The sequence below is a fragment of the Papio anubis genome, chromosome 4 (genome assembly GCF_008728515.1).
Source record: "Papio anubis isolate 15944 chromosome 4, Panubis1.0, whole genome shotgun sequence".
NCBI classification, from domain to species: Eukaryota; Metazoa; Chordata; class Mammalia; order Primates; family Cercopithecidae; genus Papio; species Papio anubis.
Genome location: NC_044979.1, coordinates 8,610,306 through 8,630,236, shown reverse-complemented (window position 1 = coordinate 8,630,236; position 19,931 = coordinate 8,610,306). Strand labels below are relative to the sequence as shown.

General features: G+C 42.4%; 1 protein-coding gene across 4 annotated transcripts; it reads right to left on the bottom strand.

The window, feature by feature from the left end:
* Positions 1–261: 261 nt before the first annotated feature.
* Positions 262–7,456, bottom strand: GIMAP6 (GTPase, IMAP family member 6). 4 transcript variants are annotated; one of them, XM_021936413.2, is made up of 4 exons: positions 6,981–7,089; positions 6,010–6,137; positions 4,863–4,947; positions 262–3,367 (listed from the first exon to the last, which is right to left on the bottom strand). In XM_021936413.2, exons 3-4 carry the CDS (start codon positions 4,945–4,947, stop codon positions 2,574–2,576), a joined length of 879 nt encoding a protein of 292 aa, XP_021792105.1. In that variant the 5' UTR covers positions 6,010–6,137; positions 6,981–7,089; the 3' UTR covers positions 262–2,573. The 4 variants fall into 4 exon arrangements, with proteins under 4 accessions (XP_021792105.1, XP_021792104.1, XP_021792106.1 ...); XM_021936415.2 differs by having other exon boundaries at positions 2,926–3,143; XM_021936412.2 differs by lacking the exon at positions 6,010–6,137 and having other exon boundaries at positions 6,981–7,456.
* Positions 7,457–19,931: the final 12,475 nt, after the last annotated feature.

The window sequence follows — 19,931 nt, the reverse complement described above, 5'->3', positions numbered from 1 at the left end:
GTAGAGATATTTTTAACAAACTCTATAAGCTGCTGTTATCACAGCTTTGGCCAAGACAACCCTCCCTCATCACCATCACCCCCCACCACTAATTTCTTACTGGTTGATAGACTAGAGTTTCTAGAACATACTCACACATGCCTTCCCCATTCTCTGAAGTTGAAAGAGTGAGAGCTATGCAGAGACATCTGCCCCTATTCCTGAAATGTCATGGGAGATATCTTTCCTGGTGCTTAGTAATAAAGGAGAGAAAACACCATATTTGAGGTCATTAAAAACAACCTTTAATGAATGACATGTTTTGAGTGCCTTGCCAGTTAGTCGCTGAATGGATCTCATTTGGTCAAATGCTTGTGTTTTCTCCTATGACATTACTTAAGTTAACAGAGTTAAAATAATAGTGTCAAAATTTACAAAATTACCTCCTATCTGAATGAAAATGCAAATGATTCTAACTTTTACTTCAGTAGCTCTGGAGTTTTAAGTCTGTTCACTTAGAAAGAAAATGGTCTTGACTAACTTATACTTAAACTATTTACCAGTTCCCTCAAACTTAACATAAATGTAAGACATTGCCAACTAGAATACCAATAAGATTTTTTTTGGGGGGGGGAAATTACACAATGATTTTAACTTTCACATAGAAGAAAAAAATGCCTGAGAATCGCAAGGTAAATATGAAAATGAAGACTGAGGCAAAAATTGGCTCCCACATTATAGTCAAAGCCACTGTAACCAAATCAATATTTTATTCATACAGGAGTAGAAAAGTAGAACACATGAACAGAAATAAAGATTCTGACACAAATCTTAAGGAGTGTGAATGAGAATCGAATGTATGATAAACGTTGCATTTTCAGTTCAATGGGAAATTGATTGCTTACTTACTAAATGATTGTGGCACAAAGGCCATCTTCAGCATACACCAAATAACTCTGTGCTCTGCTTTGAGACACTTTTCTGAATCTGTTAGCAAGAGAACTGCTGAAGCTTTCTCAGATGTCTGCTGTGTTCTAGGGAAGCTGGGGGATGGCCTCAGAGCAGGAGGCCACAGATTGGGTGTCTGGCTGTTGAGAATCTCCAACAGCGGACAAGTGTCCAGGTAGACCTGAGGCTGTGCCCTGCGATTTCTGATCATCTCCCAGCACTGTCCCCACAAGCTGTACTTCCCACCCCTCTCAGGAGAAAGTAGCTAAAGACCCCCTGCCAGGCAGCTTGAAGAAAGGAAAAGAGGAATATATTAGGGAGCAGTTTCCCCATTGCCTCCTATTATCTTCCCAAATGTTGGTCAACTCCCCAGGAGCATCTTGGACCTCAGAGAAGCTGGGGTGCACCCGAGGCACATCAGTCTCCTCTTGCAGGCAGGCGGCTTCCTGCCTGAGGCCTGAGTCAGGCTGATATCCTACTCCCTTCTCATCCTGTCCAGTATCACTTCTTATAAGCCCCAACTGTAGCAACAGCCTTCCAGGAAAACATCACGGACTTCAGAGTTCTCCCATAGACCAGGTAGGCTGCCTTGCAAGATGTTTAAGTCACTCCACTGCTTCCTTTGCAGGTCCCCTTTCTTGCCTGCCTCCTTGCATTCGACCCCCACAAATACCTTGCTAGGGAACCCGTTCGCACCCCATCCACATGCTCCCGTTATTAAGGGAGAAGGGAGGGGTGGCAGTGAAGGGTGCAGCAGGTTGAAAGTAGTCTGTGCCTTCTAGGAGGTGAAGGCAAATATCATGAGTGGCCATGAAACCCAGGGGAAAAGGGGAAGTAACAGATGCAAGTCGTCTCTAATATAAGTCTACCTTGAGGGGGTGGTGTGACCTCCTCTGCCCAAGTCCACTTGCATCTCTAGGGGCTTCCATGTTCTGTAGCCACGACAAGGAACCACCTTCTTGACCACAGCCTAGCTTCTTGGATACCCTGCCCCCGACTTCTCCCATCATTCCCACTAGGAAGTTCCAACGGGGCTTGTTTGTTACAGTTCAAGAGTGAACAAAAGGGCTGCTCCTCCTGCCTCCATCCCTGTTCCTCCTTGCTCTCCTCTCAGCCCAGTCTCCAACCCTCCCCATGTCTCAGCACCACTGCCATGTTCCAGCCACCAGACACAACAGGCACCTTAAACCATCATGGTGTGGGAGAGATGAGAAGTCATCTGGTCAACAGCTCGCACAGAGCTGCTGCACCAAGTGTGACTGCATGACTCCAGTGCAGTCAAAAGCTGTGGAAGTTACACAGAAGTAAAAGATACAGGCCTGCCCTCAAGAAACTTTGGTTCTATCAGAGTATAGGCAAGTAAACCATGAAAGGCAATGCCAATGAGATAGAAGGTCCAATAGGAAGACAGCATGCTGTTGGCGCACAGAGGAGGGAGGACCCAGATGTTCTAGAAGAAGGAATGAAGAAACTGGGATGTAATCTGGGCACACTAGACCCCGTCCTCCAGCCCCATGCCTCTCTTCCTACACCAGACATCATGACCTGGAGACTGGGAAGCACTCCATGGGATGGAAAGAGAAACAGAGGACTGGACACAGGGGTGCAAGGGCTGATGGTGTCCTTGGCTCAAGTCCAGCACAGGCTCAAAGGTCAGCCCTCCCCAACAGGCGTCTGTGGGCTTCCTCAGATTCCTTCTGGATCTGGGACAGTCCTTCCATCCATGACTCTTCACCAAGCACGTCCTCAGAGCCCTGATCCTGTGTTACTTTCCTTTCCTGTAGTTCTTTGAGCAACAAGTTTTGCTGGATATATTGGTAAGCCTTGTTGCTGTAATAGTGGCCTTCGTTTTCCCACAAGATGGCTTTGACATTCTCCATAAGCTCTTGCAGTTGGGCCTCCTGCTCCTCCCCCTGAGCCCTGTTGTTGAAGCTGCAATGGCGCCGTGCAACGGTTACATCCAGCTGGGCGAGGGCCTGGTTGTCGGTCTCTCGCACATAGTCTTCCAGGGAGCCGCCGGCCAGGTCTTCCTTCCGGGTGAACACCAGGATGGTGTGACCCAGAACCCCCACTCCAAAGACCTCCTGCAGGCGTCTGACCACCTGCTGATCCTCATCTGTGAACCGGCCCAGCTGTGTCACCAGGAGCACAGCATGGGGCCCTGGGGAGGATAAGATGATGGCTTGGCGGATAGCGGCTGCCGCCTCCGGCAGGACCTGGGAGGACAAAATGTCAGGTGTGTCAATCACCTCAAGTTCCTTCCCAGCCCACTCTCGGCTCCCTCTCTGGGAGGTCTTGGTCACGGGTCTGGTGCTGAGTTTAGACTCAAAGACGTCCCTGCCAAGGATGCTGTTTCCTGTTGCACTTTTCCCACTTCCTGTTTTCCCCACAAGAATGAGCCTCAGTCTCCTTGGGGTCTTCTGTTCTTTCTCCCTTAGACCTAGAAGTATCCAAAGAAAGCAGAAGGAACTGGGGTTAGGGCCCATGTACTCCATCTTGTTCTCACCAGAAGCCCCTGGGTGTACCCCCAGACTGCAGGGGCAGATTGTCAAAGACCAACATCTGCCCTGAAACCAGCGCTGGGCCACCATTCTGGGTCCACATTCTTGAAGGTGGGGCTGAACATTCTCTCCCAGTGAAAGAGTGGAGCCTAGAGAGAAAAGCGAGACTTGGCCAATAGAACACCAAGACACCCGATACCAGGGTTTTTAGATATGACTGGGGAAGAAGGCAGGAAGGAAATTCCCTTCTCCTGGTCTTGCAGGTCCCAAGACCCAGAGCACATAAAGAAGTGACAAGTAATAGCCGGTTTCCCAGTCTTGTCTCCACTGAAGACATTGATGTATCTCAGATGACAGAGCATGAAGCTGGCATGTGGCAGCATGGGGGCAGTCACCTCCTGGGTACCAACAGGCCTTGCTGGGGCCTGCCAGCCACCCTTGGCTCTGACCCACACACCAATTCTAACTGAGTGACACTGGCCCCCCTCCAGCTTCCCCAAGGTGGTTGGAAAGGAATTCGAGTGAATGGGCAGGAGTCTGGGCAGTAGATGTTCTTCCCCACCCACCTAGCCCAGTGCAGAGCCAGAGGAGACAGGAACCCCCATCTGAGAAGCCTGGAGCTAGCACACACCACTGGACTTTACTAAAGCCAAACGCATCACTTGAGATCTGGAGAGGATTCTTAAGGGAATAGCTAACTTTGATTGCTGTAACAAAAGGTCAAACCGGTGTTAGCACAGGTATTGGTAATTGGTAACCTATTGTAGTAGGTTAACATGGCTTTTTCCAGATGGCTCAGGCCATTTAAGTTCATAAAGTAAAAGGTCATTCATATTAAAATACATAATGAATCACAAATAATGTATTCTGGCCAGGAAAGGGCTGGGTTTCCAGCTTTTGTAAATCCTGCCTGAAAGTTAAGCGCCTGACCCCTGTGCAATGGCTTTAGGGAAAGGGACGCCCTCGATAAGGCAGAGCCCAGATGTGAGGCAGCAGCCAAGTACATTCTGCTTGTTCGCAAGGCACTTTCAACCTTACAACCGTGACAGCTCCACTTTGGAGTCAGTCAAACACCCACACAGGGTCTTGGTCCAAGGCCACTTATTTTTGTCACACCCACTGTCAGCACATCCTTCCTGAGGAAGAACATCCACCATGTGAAAGCCTTTCCTTTGGGACTGGCATGGTGAGTTAGTCATTGGTGCTATTTTTTGCCTCCTTTTATCTACCATACCTACCCGGGGGTCTTTTTTCTTATTTTGGCTAGTGATAAGAAGGGCCCTACCTCAAAGACCTCTGATAGTGACTGAGGTGGGTAAATTTCTGTGACCAGGGGACACCAGCTGCCTCTCCAAGCACATCATGGTGGTGGAGCTGTGTCCCACCTGCACCCCAAATGTTTCCCACCCGCTCCTCTCTCCTCATTCGCTTTACCTCCTGACAGCTCCAGCACAGGATCCTGGGACAGCTCTTCTCGGGGATTCTCCTGGGGCATGTGTTCACATTCATCTTCCTCCATCTACATAAAAAAAAATCATATGTTCTACTGACTTTCCAAATGAGTTTCAACAGCTACCTGCCTTTCGCCTTTCTCTTGCCAGGGGAAAGTTTTCTGCATTAGTTTAGGGTTGGGGTGGGACTGAGTGAGGCAATGGAAGAAGGGCTCTAAGACACTCTCTGCTGTCTTTAGGGACCCTATTTCTTTAGGGACCCTATCCCCCGCCCCCTCCACTGTGGTCTCCATAAGTTTAAGAGATTTTACAGATAAAGGTGCAACTGGCCTGGGACCTGAGGAATGGATGATATTTGGATAGACACAGGGTCTGGAACTGTTCTGGGAGGTGGGGGGAGGTGGAGGGGGAGGCAGTGGGGAGAAGGTGGGGGAAGGAGAGGAGGAAGAGGAGGAGGAGGAAGGGAAGCACAGAAGCAGGTGTGATTCTGATCCTGTGTGCCCTGGGAGCAGTAGGAAGTCTAGTGTGCCTGGAGGACGTGCATGAGTAGGATGTTGTTGGAAGGGTCTTGGGGCCAGACTTTGGAGAAGACTGTGCAGCGAGGATTGCAGAGAACTGGGATTGCAGGGGCTGAGCTGGGAAGGAAGCCAGAGACCTCAGGGGAGATGCAACCACCAGTTAGGTCTACCTGGGCTTCAGCATCCCATCAGTATGAATGTTGGACCTGAACTAGATGCCTGTGAATGTCTCTTCCCCAGTTAAGGTCCCAACATACTTCATAACATTTTTTAGAGCAATTCTTAGTCCTCTTTGCAAATTAGGGCCACATCATTCCCAACCAGGAACTCCTGTCCCCCTTCCCATGACAGCAATGTGTCCTGGCTTCATGGACTAACACAGTTCTGTATGTCAAGATCCCATAAGGTTCTCTCTGCGGATTTTCTCTGTGCGACTGAGGAGGAAGTTGCATGGTCCATGACTGTTTTTCCAGATCATGTAGGACATTCATAACCAGATGAAACAGATCCAGATGAAGGGTCTGGGGTGTGGGGAAACCTAAGTCCAGGGGAACCTGATAGACAGGTTTTTCTCATTGCCACATTGTTGTATGTTTGTTCTACTCTGCTCACCTGGCAAACACTCCAGTCCTCCCCAGATCCCAGGAGTGTATATGTGGATATTGCTTTATGATTGGTAGATATCAATTTTGCAGTGCTGGGCTGGGGATGGAGGGAGTCCAGGAAGGTCTGGTGACTTTCTAGCAAGAGAGAAAAAGCAGACCAGGCGGACAGCCTTACTCAAACTTGAACAGCCAGATTCTGGAAAGAGTCCAATATTTCACCTACCAAAGGGAGTTCAGGTCTTCCTAACTGGTGGTCTCTCAATCTCTTTGTCCCTGACTTCCTTACATCCCTGGAGGAAACTGAGGCAGCACTTTACCAATGTAATCTCATTCCTCCTTTAGAGAGAACAGGCAGGCAGCTTAACAGGAAACAACAGCCGGCTGGGACTAGGCTGTGGCATGCAGGAACCTGCAGTGTGCCCTCGTAGGGTTTTGGGGGAACGGGTCTGCACCCAAGGCGCCTCCCTGCCTCCTCCTGGACCCTGCCTGGAATGGCGCCTCCCATATTGGCCACAGTGTGTGTTGTCTCCAACACAGAAGATGGAACAGATAGTACCATCCTTGTCATGTTGCTCTGGAAGAAAGCAAAACTCAGAGAAGCATCTTGCCAAATATTAAACAGTGACTTTGTCACAGGGCAAAAAGTTCTCCAGACTTGTTGGTCACAGCTCTTTTTATCACATCACAAACCCGCACACACCACAGCACACAAAAATACACAACACACACACACAAAACACATGTACCACTCACACACATGCAGATGAACACACAAACACATACACACACAAACACAAATATACATACACAACACACACATATGCAAACAACACTCACATACACATACAACACAAACATCACACACACAAATACCACTCACATTCATGTTAACACATACAAACACATAAACACACATATACAACACAAACATCCACACATACACATCCAAATATGACACACACAATTACTCAGACTTACCTCTGCACCAGCTAACAGGGAAGAGAAAGGGCCACGTTTCTTGTCTCTCAGCCACACACTCTCACGGAGGAGGCAGAGGAAAGCTTCCATGGTGTATGAACAACATGGAGGACAAGGCCGATGTTTGCTTATATTTTCAGCAAAACGTGATCGAAGAGCTGGGCTGGAGACCTGCCTTGAAACAGCAGTGTCTGCTGGAGATGGAGGAACAGGAAGTGGGCAGGAACACCCGCCCTCCTGAGTCAGGGAGCCTACTGTTGCACTTTGCAGCCTCGGAAGTAGAAAAAGGGAGGATACTAGTGGTGGGATTATTTTTATCCTGAGCCAGGATAACTAGAACTCAGAGCTTAAAAAAAAAGTAGATGCCTCAGAAAGACCTGTGTCAGGAAGAGTGACTTTCTGCTGATCTCTCTTTTCTAAACCCCACCCCCTCCCCAGGGAACTTCTATGCCTCAGTATTGGAGCAAATGGTCATTGTCTCCTTTCTTCCCCAGCCTCTCCTTCCTTTAATAGTTTCTCTCAGGACAAGGTCTGATACTCATTACCTGTAAGGCATGAATCATTGGCAATGACAATTGTTACAGCTTCTAGAAGATCTGCACTATAAGAAGAGGGAAAATACAAAATAATGTCTAAAATGTAGGGTTAAAGAGAGCACTTGTTATGGGAGAAGAACAATATTTTAAACAGAGGCTAAGGGAGAAAAAACCTCAGCATCCTCAAAAACATGTTTTCTAGGACTTTACTGACAGGTCTGATCACTGTGGCTAAAGGGAAGCCACTGAAGGAAGAAATTGAGAACATAGGAGCATAGGTGATAATATTGTTACCACATGATTTTAAAATGTTAAGATTCCCTTAAAAAAATCCACTAAATCTACCATAATAGTTCTAATTTTCTTTTGTTCTGTTCTGGTTGATAGTCATGGTGTATTTACTAAAATTGTTACATAGTATGTGTGTGTGTGTGTGATATTATATATATATGTATATATATATATATCTTCTAATGTTCTACTTAAATTATTCTGTAAATACCCTGACATAATTAATTTTTTTTGAGACAGAGTCTTATTCTGTCACCCATGTTGGAGTGCAGTGGTGTGATATCAGTTCACTGCAACCTCATCCTCCCAGGTTCAAGTGATTCTCATGCCTCAGCCTCCCGAGTAGCTGGAATTAGAGGTGTCCGCATGCCCAGCTAATATTTTGTATTTTTAGTACAGACAGGGTGTTGCCATGTTGGCCAGGCTGGTCTTGAACTCCTGACCTCAAGTGATCTGCCCACCTTGGCCTCCCAAAGTGTTGGGATTATGGGCATGAGCCACCGCGCCTGACCTAACATGATTAATTCTTAAAAGTCATATGTTGATCTTTACCATTCCATTGCCTAAGTATTTGGAAAGTATTTAGAATGTTATTACTCCACCCATAATTGAAATTAACCATCTATTTTGAATTTTAATCATTTCCATCTTCTGCAAGCTGACCCTGGAGAGTTGCCAGACCTGTGGTTGACTGAGCAAGCCAGGGATCATTCAGCTCAGTGTTCAGTCAGTCATGAGACTTGGGAAGTGTTTGTTACTGCAAGGTAATCTGGCCTAACCTGATTGATACAGCATACGAATCTGATGTTGGTTCTTTTGGGTTGTTTTTTATTTTTTGTTTTTCTTTTTCGCTGACTCTCACTTTTGGTGATTTCTTTTCTGGAATTACATTCACAGTCTTTGATTGTGAACTTAAGTATGGAAATCCTTGGGATTGAAATCAAGGTGGCTTTACTCCAAAGAGGATTTGTGTATATTTTTATCAGGAACTGACAAGGGGGTGCTGGCACTACTAAACTGAGACCACTTCAGCCCCATTTTCAGATTTCTGGCTTAATCCAGAAATTCCTCAATCTACAACTCACTTTACAACTGATTCCAAATTTAGGCTCCAGAGAGTATGGCTGAGAGCTTCATTTGCTCCTGGGGCAACCAGTCTTCCCTTTGAGTTTATGGCTTTACTGCCATTTCAGTTTAAGATTTATTTATTTATTTATTTATTTATTTATTTATTTATTTACTTACTTACTTACTTATTTATTTGGTTATTTAAAATAATTTTCCCACATAGTGTTATCCCTCACTTCCTGCAAGCCAAATAATGTATTCTGTTGTTTTGTTGAGGGAGGTCCTCTGTATCCTAATGTCTTAAACATAGCATATTTACAAAGAATGTAATTCACAATCTCTGTCACGATCTTGTTTCTTTTTTTATTATTATACTTTAAGTTCTGGGGTACATGTGCAGAGTGTACAGGTTTGTTACAAAGGTATACACATGCCGTGGTGGTTTGCTGCACCCACCAACCCATCATCTACATTAGGTATTGCTCCTAATGCTATCCCTCCTCCAGCCCCCCACCCCACAGCAGGCCCTGGTATGTGATGTTCCCCTCCGTGTTCCATGTGTTCTCATTGTTCAACTCCCACTTATGAGTGAGAACATGCAGTGTTGGAGTTTCTGTTCTTGTGTTAATTTGCTGAGAATGATGGTTTCCAGAATCATCCATGTCCCAGCAAAGGACATGAGCTCATCCTTTTTCATGGCTGCATAGTATTCCATGGTGTATATGTGCCACATTTTCTTTATCCAGTCTATCATCGATGGGCATTTCGGTTGGTTCCAAGTCTTTGCTATTGTGAACAATGCCAAGATAAATATACGTGTACATATGTCTTTATAGTACAATGATTTATAATCCTTAGGGTATATACCCGGTAATGGGATTGCTGGGTCAAATGGTATTTCTAGTTCTAGATCCTTGGGGAATCACCACACTGTCTTCCACAACGGATGAACTACTTTACACTCCCACCAACAGTGTAAAAGTGTTCCTATTTCTCCACATCCTCTCCAGCATCTGTTGTGTCCTGACTTTTTTTTTTAAGTTTTTAGAGTTATTTTCATTTATTTATTTTTTTTTAATTATACTTTAAGTTCTAGGGTACATGTACATGTGCCATGTTGGTGTGCTGCACCCATTAACTCGTCATTTACATTAGGTATATCTCCTAATGCTATCCCTTCCCCCTCCACCCTCCCCACAATAGGCCCCAATGTGTGATGTTCCTCTTCCTATGTCCAAGTGATCTCATTGTTCAGTTCCCACCTATGAGTGAGAATATGTGGTGTTTGGTTTTCTGTTCTTGCGATACTTTGCTGAGAATGATGGTTTCCAGCTGCATCCATGTCCCTACAAAGGACACAAACTCATCCTTTTTTATGGCCGCATAGTATTCCATGGTGTATATGTGCCACATTTTCTTAATCCAGTCTGTCACTGATGGACATTTGGGTTGATTCCAAGTCTTTGCTATTGTGAATAGTGCTGCAATAAACATACATGTGCATGTGTCTTTATAGTAGCATGATTTATAATCCTTTGGGTATATACCCAGTAATGGGATGGCTGGGTCAAATGGTATTTCTAGTTCTAGATCCTTGAGGAATCGCCACACTGTCTTCCACAATGGTTGAACTAGTTTACAGTCCCACCAACAGTGTAAAAGTGTTCCTATTTCTCCACATCCTCTCCAGCACCTGTTGTTTTCTGACTTTTTAATGATTGCCATTCTAACTGGTGTGAGATGGTATCTCATTGTGGTTTTGATTTGCATTTCTCTGATGGTGAGTGATGATGAGCATTTTTTCATGTGTCTGTTGGCTGTATAAATGTCTTCTTTTGAGAAGTGTCTGTTCATATCCTTTGCCCACGTTTTGATGGGGTTGTCTGTTTTTTTCTTGTAAATTTGTTTGAGTTCTTTGTAGGTTCTGGATATTAGCCCTTTGTCTGATGAGTAGATTGCAAAAATTTTCTCCCATTCTGTAGGTTGCCTGTTGACTCTGATGGTAGTTTCCTTTGCTGTGCAGAAGTGCTTCAGCTCAATTAGATCCCATTAATCAATTTTGGCTTTTGTTGTTGTTGCTTTTGGTGTTTTAGACATGAAGTCGTTGCCCATGCCTATGTCCTGAATGGTATTACCTAGGTTTTCTTCTAGGGTTTTTATGGTTTTAGGTCTAACATTTAAGTCTCTAATCCATCTTGAATTAATTTTCGTATAAGGAGTAAGGAAAGGATCCAGTTTCAGCTTTCTACTTATGGCTAGCCAATTTTCCCAGCACCATTTATTAAATAGAGAATCTTTACCCCATTTCTTGTTTTTGTCAGGTTTGTCAAACATCAGATGGCTGTAGATGTGTGGTATTATTTCTGTGGGCTCTGTTCTGTTCCATTGGCCTATATTTCTGTTTTGGTACCAGTACCATGCTGTTTTGGTTACTGTAGCTTAGTAGTATAGTTTGAAGTCAAGTAGCATGATGCCTCCAGCTTTGATCTTTTGGCTTAGGATTGTCTTGGCAATGTGGGCTCCTTTTTGGTTCCATATGAACTTTAAAGTAGTTTTTTCCAATTCTATGAAGATAGTCATTGTTAGCTTAATGGGGATGGCATTGAATCTATAAATTACCTGGGGCAGTATAGCCATTTTCACGATATTGATTCTTCCTATCTATGAGCATGGTATGTTCTTCCATTTGTTTATGTCCTCTTTTATTTCACTGAGCAGTGGCTTCTAATTCTCCTTGAAGAGGACCTTCACATCCCTTGTAAGTTGGATTCCTAGGTATTTTACTCTCTTTGAAGCAATTGCGAATGGGAGTTCATTCATGATTTGGCTCTCTGTTTGTCTGTTATTGGTGTATAAGAATGCTTGTGATTTTTGCACATTGATTTTGTATCCTGAGACTTTGCCAAAGTTGCTTATCAGCTTAAAGAGATTTTGGGCTGAGACAATGGGGTTTTCTAAATATACAATCATATCATCTGCAAACAGGAACAATTTGACTTCTTCTTTTCCTAACTGAATACCGTTTATTTCTTTCTCTTGCCTGATTGCCCCAGCCAGAACTTCCAACACTAAGTTGAATAGGAGTGGTGAGAGAGGGCATGACTGTCTTGTGCCAGATTTCAAAGGGAATGCTTCCAGTTTTTGCCCATTCAGTATGATATTGGCTGTGGGTTTTCATAAATAGCTCTTATTATTTTGATATACGTTCCATCAATACCGAATTTATTGAGAGTTTTTAGCAGGAAGGGCTGTTGAATTTTGTCAAAGGCCTTTTCTGCAATCTATGGAGATAATCATGTGGTCTTTGTCTTTGGTTCTGTTTATATGCTGGATTACGTTTATTGATTTGTGTATGTTGAACCAGCCTTGCATCCCAGGGATGAAGCCCACTTGATCATGGTGGATAAGCTTTTTGATTTGCTGCTGGATTCGGTTTGCCAGTATTTTATTGAGGATTTTTGCATCGATGTTCATCAGGGATATTGGTCTAAAATTCTCTTTTTTTGCTGTGTCTCTGTCAGGCTTTGGTATCAGGATGATGTTGGCCTCATAAAATGAGTTAGGGAGGATTCCTTCTTTTTCTATTGATTGGAATAGTTTCAGAAGGAATGGTACCAGCTCCTCCTTGTACCTCTGGTACAATTCGGCTGTGAATCCATCTGGTCCTGGACTTTTTTTGGTTGGTAGTCTATTAATTATTGCCTCAGTTTCAGAGCCTGCCATTGGTCTATTCAGGGATTCAACTTCTTCCTGGTTTAGTCTTGGGAGAGTGTATGTGTCCAGGAAATTATCCATTTCTTCTAGGTTTTCTAGTTTATTTGCATAGAGGTGTTTATAGTATTCTCTGATGCTAGTTTGTATTTCTGTGGGGCTGTGGTGATATCCTCTTTATCTTTTTTTATTGCATCTATTTGATTCTTCTCTCTTTTCTTCTTTATTAGTCTTGCTAGCAGTCTGTCAATTTTGTTGATCTTTTCAAAAAACCAGCTCCTGGATTCATTGATTTTTTTGAAGGGTTTTTTTGTGTCTCTATCTCCTTCAGTTCTGCTCTGATCTAGTTATTTCTTGCCTTCTGCTAGCTTTTGAATGTGTTTGCTCTTTCTTCTCTAGTTCTTTTAATTGTGATGTTAGGGTGTCAATTTTAGATCGTTCCTACTTTCTCTTGTGGGCATTTAGTGCTATAAATTTCCCTCTACACACTGCTTTAAATGTGTCCCAGAGATTGTGGTATGTTGTATCTTTGTTCTCATTGGTTTCAAAGAACATCTTTATTTCTGCCTTCATTTCATTACGTACCCAGTAGTTATTCAGGAGTAGGTTGTTCAGTTTCCATGTAGTTGAGTGGTTTTGATTGAGTTTCTTAGTCCTGAGTTCTAGTTTGATTGCACTGTGGTCTGAGAGACAGTTTGTTATAATTTCTGTTCTTTTACATTTGCTAAGGATAGCTTTACTTCCAACCATGTGGTCAATTTTGAAATGTGTGATGTGGTGCTGAGAAGAATGTATATTCTGTTGCTTTGGGGCGGAGAGTTCTGTAGATGTCTATTAGGTCCACTTGGTGCAGAGTTGAGTTCAATTCCTGGATATCCTTGTTAACTTTCTGTTTCATTGATCTGTCTAATGTTGACAGTGGTGTGTTAAAGTCTCCCATTATTATTGTATGGGAGTGTTGACAGTGGGGTGTTAAAGTCTCCCATTATTATTTTATGGGAGTCTAAGTCTCTTTGTAAGTCTCTAAGGACTTGCTTTATGAATATGCTCCTGTATCAGTTGCATATATATTTAGGATAGTTATCTCTTCTTGTTGAATTGATCGCTTTACCATTATGTAATGTCCTTTGTCTCTTTTGATCTTTAATGGTTTAAAGTTCATTTTATCAGAGACTAGGATTGCAACCCCTGCCTTTTTTTGTTTTCCATTTGCTTGGTAGATCTTCCTCCATCCCTTTATTTTGAACGTATGTGTGTCTCTGCATGTGAGATGGGTCTCCTGAATACAGCAAACTGCTGGGTCTTGACTCTTTATCCAATTTGCCAGTCTGTGTCTTTTAATTGGACCTTTTAGTCCACTTACATTTAAGATTAATATTGTTATGTGTGAACTTGAGCCTATCATTATGATATTAGCTGGTTATTTTGCTCGTTAGTTGATGCAGTTTCTTCCTAACATCGGTGGTCTTTACATTTTGGCATGTTTTTGCCATGGCTGGTACCAGTTGTTTCTTTCCATGTTTAGTTTTTCCTTCTTTTTACTCTTTTTTTCTCTACACTTCTCTTCTCGCTTCATTTCATTCATTTGATCTTCAATCACTGATACTCTTTTTCCAGTTGATCAAGTCATTTACTGAAGCTTGTGCATTTGTCACATAGTTCTTGTGTCATGGTTTTCATCTCTATCAGTTCATTTATGGACTTCTCTGCATTGGTTATTCTAGTTATCCATTCTTCCCTTCTTTTTTCAAGGTTTTTAGTTTCTTTGTGCTGGGTACATAGTTCCTCCTTTAGCTCTGAGAAGTTTGATCAACTGAGGCCTTCTCTCAACTCGTCAAAGTCATTGTCCATCCAGCTTTGTTCCATTGCTGGCGATGAGCTGCATTCCTTTGGAGGGGGTGATGCAGGCAATTTAGAGATACCAAATCTAAACCTACTCTAATTCCTTTAATTACTGAAAAAGAATCAGCTGGGCACAGTGGCTCACGCCTGTAATCCCAAAACTTTGGGAGGCCAAGGAAGGTGGATCATGAGGTCAGAAGATCAAGACCATCCTGGCTAACACGGTCCCCAAGGTCTATTGTATCATCCTTATGCCTTTGTGTCCTCATAGTTTAGCTCCCACATATCAGGGAGAACATATGATATTTGGTTTTCCATTCCTGAATTACTTCACTTAGAATAATAGTCTCAAATCTCATCCAGGTTACTGAAAATTGTGTTATTTCATTCTTTTTATGGCTTTGTAGTATTCCATCACACACACACACACACACACACACACACACACACACACACACACTACAGTTTCTTTATCCACTCTTTGATTAATGGGAATTTGGATTGGTTCCATGATTTTGCTGTTGTGAGCTGTGCTACTATAAACATGCATGTGCAAGTATCTTTTTTGAATAATGACTTCTTTTCCTCTGGGTAGATATCCAGTAGTGAGATTGCTGGATCAAATGATAGTTCTACTTTTATTTCTTTAAGGAATATCCATGCTGTTTTCCATGGTGGCTGTATTTGTTTACATTCCCACCAGCAGTGTAGAAGTGTTCCCTGTTCACCGCATCCACACCAACATCTACTGTTTTTTGATTGTTGGATTATGGCCATTCTTGCAGGAGTAAGGTGGTATTACATAGTGGTTTTGATTTGCATTTCCCTGATCATTAGTGATGTTGAGCATTTTTTCATATGTTTGTTGGCCATTTGTATATCTTCTTTTGAGAATTGTCTGTTCATGTCCTTAGCCCACTTTTAGATGGGATTGTTTTTTTTCTTACTGATTTGTTTTTGTTGTAGATTCTTAATATTAGTCCTTTGTCAGTTGTGTAGATTATTAAGATTTTCTCCCACTCTGTGGGTTGTCTGTTTACTCTGCTGACTGTTTCTTTTGCCATGCAAAAGCTCTTTAGTTTAATTAGGTCCCAGTTATTTATCTTTGTTTTTATTGCATTTGCTTTTGGGTCATGAAATCCTTGCCTAAGCCAATGTCTACAAGGGCTTCTCCAGTGTTATCTTCTAGAATTTTTATAGTTTTAGGTCTTAGGCTTAAGTCCTTACTCCATCTTGAGTTGATTTTTCTATAAGGTGAGAGATGAGGATCCAGTTTCATTCTCCCACATGTGGCTGTCAATTACCCCAGCAACATTTGTTGAAAAGGGTGTCCTTTCCTCCACTTTATGTTTTTGTTTGCTTTGTTGAAGATCAGTTGGCTATAAGTATTTGGGTTTATTTCTGGATTCTCTATTCTGTTCCATTGGTGTATGTGCCTATAAAACAGTAATCACACTGTTTTATAGTTTGAAATTAGGTAGCATGATGCATTCAGATTTGTTCTTTTTGTTGAGTCACGCTTTGGCTATGTGGGCCCCTTTTTGGTTCCATATGACGTTTAGAATTGTTTTTTCTAATCCCGTGAAGAATGATGGTGGTATTTTGATGGGGATTGCGCTGACTTTGTTGATGGCTTTTGGCGGTATGGTCATTTTCACAATATTGATTCTACCCATCCATGAGCATGGGATTTGTTTTCATTAGTGTCGTCTATGATGTCTTTCAGAAGTGTTTTGTAGTTTTCCTTGTAGAGGTGTTTCAGCTCCTTGGTTAGGCATATTTCTAAGAATTTTATTTTATTTTATTTTATTTATTTTTTCAGTTATTGTAAAAAAAAAGGTTGAGTTCTTGATTTGATTCTCTGCTTGGTTGCTGTTGGTGTATAGAAGAGCTACTGATTTGTGTACATTAATCTTATATCCAGAACCTTTGCTGAATTCTTTTATCAGTTCTAGGAGCTTTCTGGAGGAGTCCTTAGGATATTCAAGGTTAACAATCATTTCATCAGCAAACAGTGACAATTTGACTTTCTCTTTACTGATTGGGTGCCCTTTATTTCTTTCTCTTGTCTGATTGTTCTGGCTAGGACTTCTAGTACTATGTTGAAGAGGAGCAGTGAGAGTGGGCATCCTTGTCTTGTTCTAGTTCTCAGGGAGAATGCTTTCAGCTTTTCCCTATTCGGTATTATGTTGGCTGTGGGTTTGTCATAGATGGATTTTATTACATTAAGCTATGTCCCTTGTATGCTGATTTTGCTAAGAGTTTTAATCATAAAAGGATGCTGGATTTTGTCAAATGCCTTTTCTGCATCTATTGAGATGATCATGTGATTTTTGTTTTTAATTCTGTTTATGTGGTATAACACATTTATTGACTTGCATATGTTAAACCATCCCTGCATCCCTGGTATGAAACCTACTTGATCATGGTGGATTATCTTTTTGATATGTTGGATTCAGTCAGCTAGTATTTTGTTAAGGATTTTAGCATCAGTGTTCATCAAGGATATCAGTCTGTAGTTTTCTTTTTTGGTTGTGTCCTTTCCTGGTTTTGGTATTAGTGTGATGTTGGCTTCATAAAATGAATTAGGGAGGGTTCCTTCTTTCTCTATCTTGTGGAACTGCATCAAAAAGATTGGTACCAATTCTTCTTTGAATGTGTGGTAGAATTCTGCTGTGAATCTGTCTGGTCCTGCACTTTGTTGTTGTTGTTGTTGTGTGTTTGGGAGAGGAGGGTCTCCCTTTCCCACTTCTGCAATTGGAGCACTCACAGAATTTGGGGTATGTCCCAGGTCCTGCAGGAGCAGTCTGCTTCCTTTGGGGGGTCCTCGCAGGGTTGCTGGCTTATTCTTACAGTTGATCTGCAGCTAAAATTTACAATGCGAGCTTCCACAAGCTGTTCTGTCCAGAACCGCAATCTGGCCCTGCCTCCCATCTGCTATGATGATCTAATTGTCTCCCACTTAGGAAAGTTTCAAAATGCTTTTTCTAGGCCGGGCGCGGTGGCTCATGCCTGTAATCCCTGCACTTTGGGAAGCTGAGGTGGGCGGATCACGAGGTCAGGAGTTTGAGACCAGCCTGGCCAACATAGTGAAACCCCGTCTCCACTAAAAATACAAAAAAATTAGCTGGGTGCAGTGGCGGGTACCTGTAATCTCAGCTACTTGGGAGGCCGAGGCAGGAGAATCGCTTGAACCCAGGACGGGGAAGTTGCAGTGAGCCGAGATCACGCCACTGCACTCCAGCCCGGGTGTCAGTGTGAGACTCCATCTCAAAAATAAATAAATAAATACATAAATACATAAATAAAAATTTTTAAAAAGATTTTTTCTGTCTCTCTCTCATCTTTGGCTTCTCAGTATGGGATAAAGGGAAAAGTCCACCGAAAAATGCGGAGCCTTCTCCTTGGACTCTCCAATCTAAGGCTTGCTCCCAGCTCACCTTCTGAGGAAAGTGTGGATCATTTCCTTTGCCCTCCCCTGATCTATTTAACACATGATGTCAATGAAAATTTACAATCATGGCTAGAGAGTAACCAAGGACAGGCTGTAGAGTGCATGGTTAAGAGTGAGCGTGGTAGAGTCACACTTCAACTCAAATATTTTTATCATTCTAAAATCAAATCTTCATAACAGTCAGTTCAAAGAAGTCCAGCTTCTGTTCTCATTTCTGCTCCCTCATTCCCTCCCTCTGTACACAGATAACCATTTTCCTTCTTTGTTACTCTTTCTTGCTTTCTTCTTTAATTTCTTCCTTTCTTCCACCTTTCTTTTTTCTTCTTTCCCTTCCTTCTTTCTTTCCTTGCTTGTTTTCAAAGTATTTATCTTTCTATTGTCATCTTTACATTTATATATCTATATGAAAATATATAACATATAAATATAATAAATATACACGCAAAACTGTATTTTGTGCCCTTTACTAGGCAAATGATAGTTTTCCTTACATTATTTTATTCAACTCATAATTGAATAAAATACTTAGCAATATATCCTGGAGATGATTTTACAACTCTGTATAGAGATAGTCTTCACTACTTTTTACAACTAAGTACTTCATTGCATGGATGTATCTAAGTTCATCCTACCAGTCTCTTATTCATGGTAATTTGGATCAGTTTTGTCTTTTGCTTTTTTAAGTAGTACTCTTCCAAGGAGACTTTTGCATAGTTCTTTCTATGCTTTTGCCAGTGTATTTTTGGGCATATTCTTAAATTTGATAATGTTGTGTCAAAGGGTAAATCCTTCTCTATTTGCCCCCATAGAGATGAACTCTTTCGCTTTCCCTTCAGTGTCTGAGAGTTTCTGTCTTCCCTATACTTTTGCCAAGAAAGTAGGCTGTCACACTTTAGGAGTTTTGCCAAATCTATACATGAGAAACATTCTCTGGAATCTATCCTTTTTCCAAGGACTCTTGGTTCTGGTTATTGGATAATAAACAAAGATTTGGGCACTTGATGTGCTCATGGCTAGAAGGTGTCACTTTTTCTAAGCTTGCCTTAGCAGACAGAGCTGGGAAAGCTATGCGTGCATATTTACCTATGCAAATCCACATACTTACGTTGATTTCTGTATCTCTCTATCTACATCCTTTTAAAAAGCGGTAAGTTCTAGTCTCATTTATAACTTGTTTGTGCAACATTATTTGCAATATACATACTACTTTGTTCAATCCTGTTGTCACTGATAGAGTTGTCCAGGTTCTTGAAGTGTTGAACAAAGAATTGAACAAAATGCACAAAGTAACAAAAGAATGAAGCAATGAAAGACAAAGCAAGGAACTAACAAAAGCACGGATTTATTGAAGATGATTTACAGCGTGGGAGTGAGCTCCAGCAACCAGTTCAAGAATCTCCTTGTTACAATGCTCCCCAGTGTTTTCACATAGCCAGAATAACTTGGTAACACCTCTAGGTGCCATTCATTTATTTATTTATTTATGACTGAATCTTGCTCTGTTGCCAGGGCTGCAGTACAATGGTATGATCTCGGCTCACTGCAACCTCTGCCTCCCAAGTTCAAGTGATGCTCCTGCCTCAGCCTCCTGAGTAACTGGGATTACAGGCCGCATACCACCATGCCAACCTAGGTGCCCTTTAGAGGTCTCCAATTGATTACACCTTATGAAGGATTGGCCTGTGACCAATCAGAGGATAAAGTGGAAACTTATGTCTTGTCTTGTTATCACAGGAGCAAGGATGTGGCCTTTATGCTGCCTAATCTTGCCAGAACTGTCCGCACCTGCTGGTTTTTTGTGTGTGCCTTAACCCTTGGTTACCTTAATTCCCTATTCTCCTGTCTTATTTCCTGCTGAGAGACATGATCCCCATAAATCTTTATAGGAGGCAGAGGGACTGAAGATCAGTTTTCTGCAGCTGCCTCAATAGGTCATGGGCGTTGTCCCTGCCTATTGAGAATCCTGGCTCTTTGTCCCTAGGCAGTTAGGTCGGTGTCCGTGGGTTGCAGCAAACCTTGTACTTGGTCGTAAAAGGTGCAGCTAGCTTG